The following is a 12,455-nucleotide window of genomic DNA, read 5'->3' on the forward strand; positions in this document are numbered from 1 at the left end:
CCGACCTCTCTACATTTTCCAATCATTAAAATACTTCTTCTTTTGTATACATCTGGTTATTATTTTTTTCTCTTACAAGAAGTCTTCTCTATCTACGCAGTACCGGTAACTATGCCTGTAACGGATACGGTTGTACGAGAGAGTGAGAGAGATAAAATGGCTGTGGCTTAGCTAAGGTTAAGCCCAGGATGCGAAGCATACTAGCCTTTATTTTAGTTGTTGAACCACTGTTTAGCCTGGTGAACTGCTGTTGCTTGGCTATATTTGGTTCGGCTAGACGAAGAAACAACTCATGCGTTACTCTGCTTCGCCTTCAAGAGTGGAACGCGACAGCGTTCCCGTCGACCCACCAGCGACTACGCGCCCCGCATTGGACGCGGTGAGCGTCGAGCAATGCAGCGTTCGGCGCGGCAACGAAATGTGCGCCTGAGCAAGCGACGCACGCCTGAGCCTTAGAAACAGCTCGTTTCTAAGGCAACACCGCATTCACTAGAGACGCTTTTGTACCGCTTTGAAGCATCGTACTCGTGGCTCAGTGGTAGCGTCTCCGTCTCACACTCCGGAGACCCTGGTTCGATTCCCACCCAGCCCATCTTGCGAGAGTTGAGCGACGCCGCGAGCGACGGCGCGAGTTGGAGCCCCGTTTCTCCTCTGTCGTGACATCCCGGTGTCACGTGGTATGGCATCGGGTCAAAGGTCATTGAAGGCGACACCGCCGCGCCTGAGGAGCTGGGTTGAGCTCTCGTAATATGCTTCGCATAAAAGCGTGATTGATCAGTTAATCGGAGTCATGGCAGGTCCGGGTGGGGCCCGGTGGGCCCAGGGCTCCACTGGCTCTTGCGGCTCGCTGAGCTTGGTCCAGGAGGGCCAATTGGTTCTCCTGATCCTCCCTTGCGAGTAGTGCCTCCCACTGCCGTACGAAGTCCGTGACGCTTAGAAAAGGTGATTTTACTTTGCTTGGCCGAGCCGTACATTCCCACTTTATGTGGGCAAGCGTGGGTTTGCGCCGCACCACGGGCAGGTGTCCGTGTAATATGTCGAGTGCTTCTGCGGTAAGAGGTTTAGTTGTGCTTATGAATTAGTTTGTATGCGACGCCAGTCTTGGACTTGCCTCCTATTTAGTTTGGAATGCGGAGGGCCGTAAGTCCGTCTCTCCCTCCTCTGATTCTCTAATATGTCGCGCACTGCGGACAGTGGTTACTCTAGGGTTCTGGCCGCTACTCAGTCGTTGCTTTCTCGAGCTATGCGATCCGCCCTTTCATTCCTGTCGAGTCTGTTGTGCGTGGGGCACCACGTAATGCCGTGGTCCTGGTCCAGTCGTGAGCCGAGTATTCTTTGGGCGCTGCGCGGTAGCATCCCCCGCTTGAAGAGTCGACACGCCGCCTGCGAGTATGTAAGCACAAGAGCCGACTGACCTTTGAAGTCGGCGTCCCGTATCGCCAAGTGCTATTGCCGCGGCCTCTGCCGTGCATACCGAGGTAGTCTTAACCGTAGCGGTTATCGTGCTGCAGTTATCGTGAGGCGATCGCGTAGAAGTTCCTGCGAGTGGTTGCACTCGCGTCCGTCAAGTAAGCGACCGGATCCTTGCCGAATCACTTCTGCAGAGTCCTCGTCCTGGCCACTCTGTGGCCTGCGTGCATCCTGGTACTCATATTTCTTGGTATAGGTGAGACATGGACGTGCTCCCTCAAATCTCGTGACAAGTCTGTTTCGTCTCCGCAGAGCAGGGGTCGAGCGTTGTATCCCAGTCTTTGGAGAATAGAGTGGCCCTGGGGCGTAGAGCTCAGCCTTTTTCTTTCCGGTATCAGAACTGCAGTGGCATGTTCTTCATATTTGTTGTAAATACCCAACCGCTCCAGGCGCTCCGTGCTGACTGTTCGGGAGCCCCAGAGCAGATTTGGATGCCGTTCTGATAAGGGTGTTTACCTTCTTAATTTCAGTTTGGTTTAGTTTTTGGAACGGCAGGCCGTAAGAAGTGCGGCTAATCGCAAATGCTCGCGCCAGCCTAATAGTGTCTTCTTCCGCGAATCCGTTGCGGCTGCGTCCAACTCGCAATATCATACGTGCCACACTATTAATGGTTGGTTCTAATCTCCGAATTATGGCATCGACGTTGCCGTCCTCTGGGATAAGCAGGCCAAGCCCTCTCATTTGGGCGACTTCACGAATGGCCCGGCCATCGAGATGTAAGTCTACGCTAGGTGTGGCAGCTTTTTTTATGACGCTTGCTGCGTACGAGCATGAACTCTGATTTTTCGGGTGCGCACGTGATACCCGCGTGCTTGGGGAAGTTTACTACCTTGTCTATGACCTCCTGTAAGAGGTTTTGTTTTTGTCCATAGGAACCCCGTTGTGCTCACAACGTTATGTCATCGGTGTAGATTGTACATCCGAGGTCCCGTGCTTGCTCGAGTTCTAGGGCCAATCGCCTCATCTCAACGTTTAAAAGAAGCGGTGACAAGATTGAGCCCTGTAGAGTTCCTCAGTTGGGCATCGCAAAGATGTCAGAGCGCGTGCTGCGCAACCCAATCGTTGCCTTCCTGTCGCGAAGGAAGGTAAGGACGTACCGAAACACGCTTCTTTCGCAGCCTGTGTATTCCAGACCTTCGAGGATTGCTTCGCGAGAGATCGTGTCGAACGCTTTTTTGACATCGAGCACCGCAATTATCCTTGCTTCCTTGCTTCGTGGCTGGTCCAAAACGTCGTCGCGAAGCATAACAAAGGCGTCCTGTGCCGAGACATGTGGCCGGAAGCCGAGCATAGAGTCGGAAGAAAGTTCATTCCGCTCGATGTAGTCGCTCAGTCGAGTTTGGATCAACTTCTCAAAGAACTTCCCTGCACGCGACGCGAGCGATATTGGTTTCAAGTTTTGCAGATCTCTGGGTTTAGCCGGTTTCGGTAGGAGTATGATAGTAGCCTCTTTCTATTCTTCTGGTAGTGCCCCGTCGTTGGACCATATATAATCGTTGAAATAGGTCGTAAGCTGCCTCAGTGATTCCTGGCTCAGGTTCCGCAGCATCGCATTTGTAATATGGCCCGGACCCACTGCGGTGTTCTTCTGAAAATGTTGTGTGGCTGCATAGAGATCTGTTGCTGTTATGGGTGCGCCCAGCTCCGCGTTATCTGGTCCATCATAGTTATATTGCACTTATGTGTCCGGTACTCCTATGTAGACGCTCTTAAGGTCCTCAATGAGCGCATCGGTCATGCCATCGTATAATTTGAGTGTTCTATTTGTGGTGGTCCATGTTCCTGTCGGATCTATCATACTGAGACACTAATAATGCATCGATCACTGCCAAGGTCTTCGCCTAGATTGGTCCAGGTAACACCTCTGCCATTGCTGCTGAAAGTTAGGTCCGACGTGGTATATTTGGCTACACTGTTTCCCGTTCTGGTTGGTTCGCCCGGTCGGGTCAGCAGGACCAGCTCATGCTCCTCCGCGAGGTCGGCTAGCCTCTGGGCCTTAGGAGTGCCTCGATCATAGCCCCAATCAGAGTGCGGAGCGTTCAAGTGCCCTAGGATAATTGCACGGTCGTTGCTTTTCACTTTGCCCAATGCGGCCGTCACTGGCACGTCGAACTTTGCCTTCCTGTCTCCAGGTGGGCTGTAGACGTTGGCAATAACTGTTTTCGGTTTGCAGCGTCTACATGACCAGACCGTGAGAACCTGGTGTTGGACACCGCAGTTAGGGACGTAGTCCACGCTCACCGCTATGTCCGCCCGTGTCAGTGCTGCTATCTGAGGATGGTCAGGGTGCGTGTGCATCTTGTATCCTCTGAGGTTCGGTATCTTCTTGCCTGGTTCTTGTATGCATATTATATCCGGGGGAACCGGCATCTATAAAACTCAAAAGTACTGCGTGTTGAGTTTTAAGAGTCCCGCAGTTCCACTGCCAGACCTCGAGGTTTTCGGCTACTCTCTTGTGGCGATTAGCCGTCTATAGTACTTTCGCTGTGGGCTTTAGGCCTGCGTGCAGGAGTTCCTGGGCTGGCACATTTTCGTTTGTTCGGCCCCTCTTTCGTGGCGTGAGAAGAGGAGTCCTCTATCTGTCGTTTGAGCTTGTACAGCTCTGTGAAAATCAGTTGGATTTGTCGGGCTATGGTATCTAGTTTAACGTCTTTTCCGGTCACCTGTGGGTTCGCGTTCTTGGTTTCTCCTGGCTTGGATTTATTCGTGTGGAGCTGATTCTTTTGTTTGAAACCAGCTAGCTCCTTTTCAATTTCTGCAAAACTGTCTTTTAAAGTTCTGTTCTCCGCTAAAATGTTTTCATAGGCTGGAACTCTCAGTTACTGGATCGGCAGTGGGAAACACTATTCGCGCCCAACTTACCTGTTGTGTGGCGGTGGCCGCCGTGTCTGATGTTTAGACTGCGGAGCCCTCTCCTCTTTGGGGGCTGGAGGCTTGACATTGCGCGCCCAGGCTGTTGACCTAGATCCCTGACGACTCCACCGTCTGGTACGCCATCTCGATCTTCCTGCTTGTCTGGGTTTGGAGGGGGTTCTCTCTTGCTGTTGAGGGAGCTCCGGAAAGTCGCTGAGCTCCAATTCTTCGTCCTCTGTTTGAAACCACCGGGGTCGGTGTTGTTGAGCAGCTTTGTGCGCTCCACTTCTCGGTCGGCCTTGTGGTCGTGTTTAGTTCAGGCGTTTCCTGCAGTTTCGGTCGCCCGTGAGGTGCTGCCCCCCGCAAGCGGCACATCGCGGGGAGCACTCGTGTCCGTCTTTGCGCTCGAACGCCCCACAGATTCTACACACTTTTGTGTTCGGTTGCAGGCAAACGTCCGCGCGGTGGCCGACGCTGTGACAAATCTTGCAAACCTACACCGAGTTGCGGTATGGATGGCACGCCATTTTCCCACTGCAATAGTAGACGAACCGTGGTAGGACCGTGCTGAGGGAATTGATCACTGTGCTCTTCGAGTCCCCTAGCATTCTTGCCTGGATTATCTCGACGCCCTGGATAGGAACCTGGAGGTTTGCCTTGATTGTTTGTCCGGGCGTGTGCGCCGGGAGTCAGTGAATGACACCTCTGATGGCGCCTTCGCCTGTGGCAGCGTACGCCTTGAACGCGTCCATTTTTTCATTGACTGTGAGACTTGTGATCTTGCGTAGGAGATTAGCTGGCTCTTCCTCAGACGCTGAGACTCTTGCGATGTATGAGCCCTGTTTTATACGCAGTATAATATGCTCACCCTTTACTATGTTCTGGTAGGCCGCGATCGCTGCTTGTGCTAGCATCGGCCTGGTTAGAGTTTTCAACGGGAGTCCTTGGTGCGTGTGGAGAATGATCTTGAAGTCATCCCGCGGCAGTGGTGGTAGCTTGTGTCACGAGGATGGGAAATTTGCCAGGTGGACCCAAGGTGGCCAGGAACGCCCTGTGTCGTTTGCTTCTCGACGGCTTCATGCTGCAGAGCAACGTTACAGCCAGCAGGACAAAAAACGTTTGGCACTCATGTCCGGTGTCGAACGCTTCCACCAGTACCTGTGTGGCCGGATGTTCGAGGCGGTAACGTACCACGAGCCGCTGTTGGGGCTGCTGGGGCCTGACAAGGCAGTTCCTGTGCAGGCATCACCTCAAGTGGTACGCAGGGTCTTGAGGCTGGGAGCTTACAGTTACCAGCTGGTTTACCGTCCGGGAAAGGACCTGGGACTTGCTGATGCCCTGAGCCGCCTGCCCCCGCCAGAGGTGCCTGATGCTGTTCCAGAACCCGCTGAAGTGTTCATGCTGGAACACGCGTACCCGGAGGTGCTCTCCAGATCTGCGGTATCTCAAGTGACCAGCCGGGAGCCAGTCCTGTCTCAGGTGGTCAAGGCGGTGTCCCCTGGAGAGGAATTGGTGCAGTAGGCCTATAGCCACAAGACCGCTAAGCTGAGCTTGCAGCAGGGCTGCCTGCTGTGGGGTTCTAGGGTGGTGATCTCACGAAGTCTCCGGTCCAGGGTTTTGCAGTTCCTGCACGCGGGTTATCCTGGCATAGAAAAGACCAAGATGGTGGCCCGGTCCCATGTTTGCTGGCCTGGCCTGTACCACGACATCGCTCACTTGGTGCAGAGCTGCCAAATCTGCCAGGAGCATCAGCGAGCCTCGCGTCATGTGGAAATTGGCCGTTCCCACAGAGACCCTGGTCCCGCCTACATGTGGATTTTGGGGGACGCTTTAAGGGCCATTACTTCCTGGTGACGGACACCTTTTCGAAGTGGGTGGAGGTTCTACCTGTCACCACTCCATCAGCAGGCGCGACTATTGCAGCGCTACGACAGGTCTTCATCGTCTAGGGGCTGCCGGATGCCATCGTGTCCGACAATGGTCCTGCACAGAGTACCTGGCCTGGCTGACAAAAAACGGAATCCGCCAGATGATGGTTCCGCCGTACCACTCTGCTTCAAATGGTGCAGCCGAGCGCGTGGTGCAAACCATCAAAGACAAGCTCAAGAAGAGCCAGACTGGGGATTTCCGGACGCAGATTGCGCAGATATTATTTCAGTACCGGACCACGCCCCACGATGTCACTGGCCGTGCCCCCTGTGAGCTCCTGCTGGGTCGGATGGTCAAACTACCCTGGGACGTCTTGCATCCGGACCTCCAATCCACAGTGCTCTTGAAGCAGCTGAAGCAGAAGCTGGCTGCTGACCAAGGGTGCCGTCCCGGGCCTTTGCCAGAGTCGGGAGCTCCAGTTTTCACCAGGAACTTCCGTCCTGGCCCACCGTGGTCTGCCGGGCAATGCTGACCAGAGATCTTCAACCCGGGGCAGCGGGTACTTCTCGACGGTAGCGACGGGGCTGATGGTAGCCTTGAAATCCCCGCAGATCCTGGCACTGCCATCTCGCTTGAGGACTCGTACACTGGGAGCGGCCCATTCAGATGTTTTGACAGGTACGAGGATGCCCTCTCGCTGTAACCGTTGCAGCTCCTGGGTGACCCCGTCCTTCAGGACGAACGGCAAAGGACGATGCTTGAGAAAACGTGGCCGGGCTCCCAGCCTTCATGGCGTCGTCCAGTGAGGGGTTGGGAAGCTCCAGGAGTCGCATCTGCATGGCGGTGTTGTTGATGCCGCAGACGAAACGGTCCCGGAGCAGCGAGTCCAGTTGGTCCCCGAAGGCGCAGGCACTCGCTAGCCCTCGTAGCGCAGCAACGAACTGTCCGAGGGTCTCTCCTTCCCGGCGGCTCAGGTTGTTGAAGCGGAAACGCTCCATTAGTGTGGACGGTGCTGGGTTGAAATTCGAGCACAGTATGGCAAGCAGCTCACCCAGCGGCATGGCTGGCTTGAGAAGGTCGAGCAAGAGGCTGAAGTCATGGGTGCCGCAGCTGGCCAGGAAAATGTCCAGCTGTTGGGCCTCGGGTGTGTCGTTTGCCCGGAAGAACACGTGGACTTGCTCCTTGTAAATTTGCCAGGCGGACCCAAGATGGCCAGGAACGCCCTGGGTCGTTTGCTTCTTGACGGCTTCATGCTGCAGAGCAACGTTATAGCCAGCTGGACAAGGAAGGTTTGGCCCTGATGTTCGGTGTAGAACGCTTCCACCAGTACCTGTTGGGCCGGAAGTTCGAGACGGTCATGTACCGGGCATTGTCCGGTACGTGGCAGCTTTGTCCGGTGGACAGAAGTTTACCAAGCTCGACCTCAGAGATCCATACCAGCAGCTTGTGCTCCAGGATACCTCCCGGAAGTATGTCACTATATCGACAACTTTGGGGCTCTTTCAGTACACGCGCTTACCGTTTGGCATGGCCTCGGCCCCAGCCATATTCCAGAGGGAGATAGATAAGGATAGCATTAGGGGCTTGTTGGTACGGCATATCTTATTTTGTTATAGCGCAAGCTTGACAAGGACAATAGAAGGCACATCTGACACACACAGCGCTGTGTGTGTCAGATGTGCCTTCTATTGCACTTGTCAAGCTTGCGCTATAACAAAATAAGAGATAGATAACCTCTACAGGGGCATGATGCACGTGGCGATGTACTTGGACGACATCACGGTTACTGGCAGCGATGACGAGGACTTTCTGCAGAACCTGCACAACGTCCTGGCACGACTGCAGGACGCCGGCCTCAAGCTCAAGCTGGAAAAGTGCGTTTTCCTAGCCCCCAGCGTTGAGTACTTGGGATATGTCATTTCCCCTGGTAGGCCTAGTCCCAGCTCCCCGCAAAGTTGATGCTGTGCTAAATGCACCTAAGCCCCTGAACAAGAAGGAGCTTCAGAGCTACCTGGGCCTCATCAACTTCTACAGGAGTTTTCTGCCGAACCTGTCGCAGCATCTACAGCCGTTCCATCTTCTGCTTCGAGATGGTCAATAATGGGTCTGGAAGAAGGAGCAGGACCGGGCCTTGCAGCTCAGCAAGGAGCTAATCACCAAGGCTTCAGTGCTGGTGCACTTCGATCCTGCCAAGCCTGTCGTCCTTACTGTAGATGCATCGCCGTATGGTGTGGGAGCCGTCCTGGCACACCGGGACAACTTGTTCCGTCGCACCATGCATCGGTGGATGGGAGGTGAGTTCTGTTCCTTCTGCGAAGGCTCGTTCCGTTTCGCCTGCAGGCGTTCCTCCACTTGCTGCCGTTTTTTGGCGAAGCGTTAGCAACGTCAGTCATCCCTCAGAGTCGGGTTCTCTTGTACTCAGCCGCAGGTCCTCAGCGTCCGTGAGAAGCGTTGTAGTAGTTTCATCGTCACGAGGAGTTAAGGCTTCGGAAAAATCCATGCCGTCTTCCTCCGTAACGGGCTTCGGTTGGGACGGTGCGCCATTTGAGGCGCCCGCCGCAATAGAAGCGATTTCTTGAGACGCCATATGCGTCTATGTCGTGTGCCAGACGCTGCACCTGCGCGACGCGGCGGCCGCCTGCGCGCCTTCGCTCTGAATTATGCTAGCTCCGACGCCGCGTACCCTGTAGCCTCTTGAAATTGTGGAGTCGCCGGAAACGGGCCTAGGTCCAAGAAGATGCTGTCCCTGGGCTCAGTAGGCGTTCACGGTTCTGGTGATACACAATTTCAGTCGGTTACTGGAACATTAACCAACGAAAAACATGGATATTGCGGAGCTCGAAGCGGGTACTGCTGCACTCCACGACGCCGCCGATCGGGGCCCCGGTTGTATGAATTCGTTCATTGCTTTTTCCCCTCACCAATATCGGGAAGTGAAGCAAGGTGTAAGATCGGGCTAGTTGGTATTTCATATTTATGCAACCAGTGCAACCTAACTCAGTGCCTTCCCACTTTTACTAAATCAGCAGAAATTGGTGAGAATGCTGTTGGATGTATGTGCTTCAAGCGATTCAATGTAATCCGTATGGAAGCAATATTGCAAACACTTGACTATTTCTGCTCCCCCCGACATTTTTCTGCCGGCGAATAGTCAGCTTGTTCTTCGTGTGCTTCATTATAAGAATATGATCTTCGTGCGCTGCAATGAACAGCCATTCTGGGCCTGATTTTCGCTTGTCGATGCTGCTGTCCACTCTATAGTGGCGCTGCGGAGCCGCGGGTACTGCTTTCTTTGGTGGCATTGTTACTAGTGTCGACCTCTCCCGCTTTAATCCTGTATAGAAAAAAGTCGCTTTGGTGAGAATAAAAATAAAAATGACGGAAAGTAAAGAAATTTCATAACTCGAGCAACAAAAGCTCATTAGAAAGGTCTCATTAAGACGTGTGTTGGGGCTAGTGGGTACTTCATAGCTGAAGATCAACACTACACAGCAATCACCACACAAAAGCAAAACGTCCAACTGTTTTTCTTGCCCTTTCATAGTTTTCTAGCTATGCAGCGCTACTTTCGGACAACATTATGAAATAACGCAAGTTCAGAATTTCACACATATTGCAGTCTGCAATATAACTTGAAGCTGCTCACTGAAGCTTGAAGCTGCTAACTGGAAGCGACATACTGAGTGCCCCCCTTTTTGTGTACTCCTGTAGATCACGAGCATATATCCACAACTGCACAATTGCAGGTATTGCAAGTTCGGCGGCAAACGCAACGGCAGTAGGATTCCCGCGCGAAGTGTGCAAACGATGTCTAAGTGATCGCGGGCAAAAAAGCTTACGCTGTAGCTAAAAGGAGGCGTCGTATAAGCGCTTTCCAACCATACAGCAAGGCTGATCCAAGGTCGCCTATTTAACGAGCGGCTGGGTGCTATTGTTCGGCGGCCCGTCTCGCCACTGAGAACTTGCCTTTGAGCGAAAGTCCCGGGAAATGCACCCTCCTCACATCCGACGTCTCAGTTTTTGCACAGCTGATCAGTACCAGTTCCGACTCGTTCGAAAAGACTTCTCCGATGCATGAGACAGGCAGCCGACACCGTGAACTGTTTGGTGCACCTCCCTCCAGACGCGATTAGAGAATTCGCGGTAAGCGCTGAAAGATTTATCATTTTCTATTTTCTTTTTTTTCACACTACGTTTAAGTGCTGTTCAATTTCGCCGAAAATACACCGTGTATCTAGCCGCGTTCATGGCCGCTTGCGTACGGGAGGCTCCAAAACCACGATGTTGGAACCATTGAGAAGTACTATGCCGTGCCACCTGCCGCGATTAGCAAAACCCGTATACCCCGGATAATTCAAGCATATTTTCAGGCATTTGAGATATACTAAATGGACCTAAACTGACTCTACCGACATGCCTCGCGCTGACTTTCTATTGAGAGTGCCCTCCCGACGCCCCCCCCCCCCCCCAAATAAGTTGCAGCGCTCAAGGAATAAAAAAAGCGATGAGAAGGTTTTCAGTAGCATGCAATATTAGTTGCACCCAAACAATAATAAATAAATAGCGTAACATCCGCAGTTGCAAAGTTCACGTACAGATTTTCAAAAAGTAAAAAGAAGAAAGTCGTAGGTTGCGTGCGGTTATTCCACATTTGCACTTATATTCGTTTTCGCTGGTTTCTGTTTGTTCTCCTGTAGATCACAAGCATGTAGTCACAACTTGAATGGTCGTCGGTACGCCTGTATGGTTTGCCTAGCCGAGTTCACGGCCGCCTGCACACATGTGATTCCAGAACTACGAGGCCAGAACCGTGTATAAGTCGTCCTATATTGAGTTACCCACCGCTATCAGGAAAACACATCTATGGCGGATAAATAAAAAAATGTTTTGTCGTGTAGAGCCCTCTGGGCTGTACTTGTCAGCGATAAGGCAGCCTTGCGGCATATGAGAATATGTGACTGAACTACGTCGAATGCTCGGTCACAATAGTCAGAACTTCGAATCCCTCAGTTAATTTCCTTTCCCTTGTCCTCTCGTAGCTTCAACGCTAGTCAAGGAGGGAAGGTGTTAAAGGTCCGAAGTCGGCGCCCCTCGATGATTCTAGTGCACGGTGGCAGCGCGAAGGAAGAGCCGTTGTCCGATGAAGTGACGCTTTATTCAAACGCCGAAGCGTCTGTCCGGGTCCAAGCCCGAAGCTGCACTCCCCACCACACAACAAAACATGACTTTTTAAGCCCTCAGTTGTACAAAGGATTCGCAAACCAGCCAATCACACATGCGAGTTCACATCATTGTAACCAATAGCACAACCACTTTCGTGCCGCACACAGCATTGGTTGAAACAGTGGCACTCTTTAGAACACGCCAGGGGATAGGATTTCTCAAAGACATGGGCCACCTCCCTCTCCCCTACGTTGGGCTGCGAGTATCTGCCCCTGATGTCTTCCCTTTTTTCACCTGCAACCGGCCGCCATACAAGCTGCCGAGAATGTTCCGTGAAATCGCGGATTATTAACTCCATATCCGCCGAACAGCGGGCTACCCTGCCAGTACTGAGAAATCTGGCTCCCGTGCAGCTGTGTGCCGGTTCGCTCGAACTACAAACACCATATTTGGGACCCGATGGCAATGGCACATAAAAGCATTCCTCAGCCATAGCCGGCTAAGTGGTAAAGCTACCGCCATTTTCACGGGAATCCTTAGCAGTGGCACCTCAAGCACCCCCCCTTCTTTCATCTTCACGCTCGTCTCCCCGAACGCTCCCCTTCAGCTCGGCCCTTGTACCCTTTTGTTCTGAGCGGGGGTGCAGTGCTAGTGCCTTTTCTAAGGTGCAGCCACTAATCCGCTTTCTCTTCACGCGTGAGTGTTGCCCGCGTCCCCTCTTCGCGGAACCCATATGCGTGCCTCATTTCCGGTTATTGACCGATACAGCAGGCATGGACTCGTCCTACGCTTTGCTGTAGTCGCCTAAACTGGGCTACAAAATAACAGTGAGGTCAAGTCCCTAATCTCAAACTGACTCCCTCTATCAAGTTTCTTTCTTGTTTTTGACGATGGTGAGCTTGAAATTCACCTCCTGCCGTGCACAACATATCCAGGCTTGGAGGGACGCCTGTCACCGACAAATGATGCCGAGAGCGAGTAGGGCTATACTAATCCAGGTAGAACCAAATTAGGAAGGCCCACTAAGCTTCAACAAAACACTTCGTCGCTAGAACATGAATTGGCCTGCCTGGTGCAGTATTCGGCCACTCCCTCCCAAA

The 12,455-nt window shown here is 52.9% G+C and overlaps 1 protein-coding gene across 1 annotated transcript; it reads left to right on the forward strand.

Moving 5' to 3' along the window:
• The first annotated feature begins 7,938 nt into the window (after nt 1-7,938).
• LOC139054392 (uncharacterized) lies at nt 7,939-12,337 on the forward strand. The gene is made up of 3 exons (XM_070531326.1): nt 7,939-8,088; nt 8,306-8,486; nt 12,291-12,337. Exons 1-3 carry the CDS (start codon nt 7,939-7,941, stop codon nt 12,335-12,337), a joined length of 378 nt encoding a protein of 125 aa, XP_070387427.1.
• The last annotated feature ends 118 nt before the right edge of the window (nt 12,338-12,455 follow it).

The sequence above is a fragment of the Dermacentor albipictus genome, chromosome 1 (assembly GCF_038994185.2).
Source record: "Dermacentor albipictus isolate Rhodes 1998 colony chromosome 1, USDA_Dalb.pri_finalv2, whole genome shotgun sequence".
Classification (NCBI taxonomy): Eukaryota; Metazoa; Arthropoda; class Arachnida; order Ixodida; family Ixodidae; genus Dermacentor; species Dermacentor albipictus.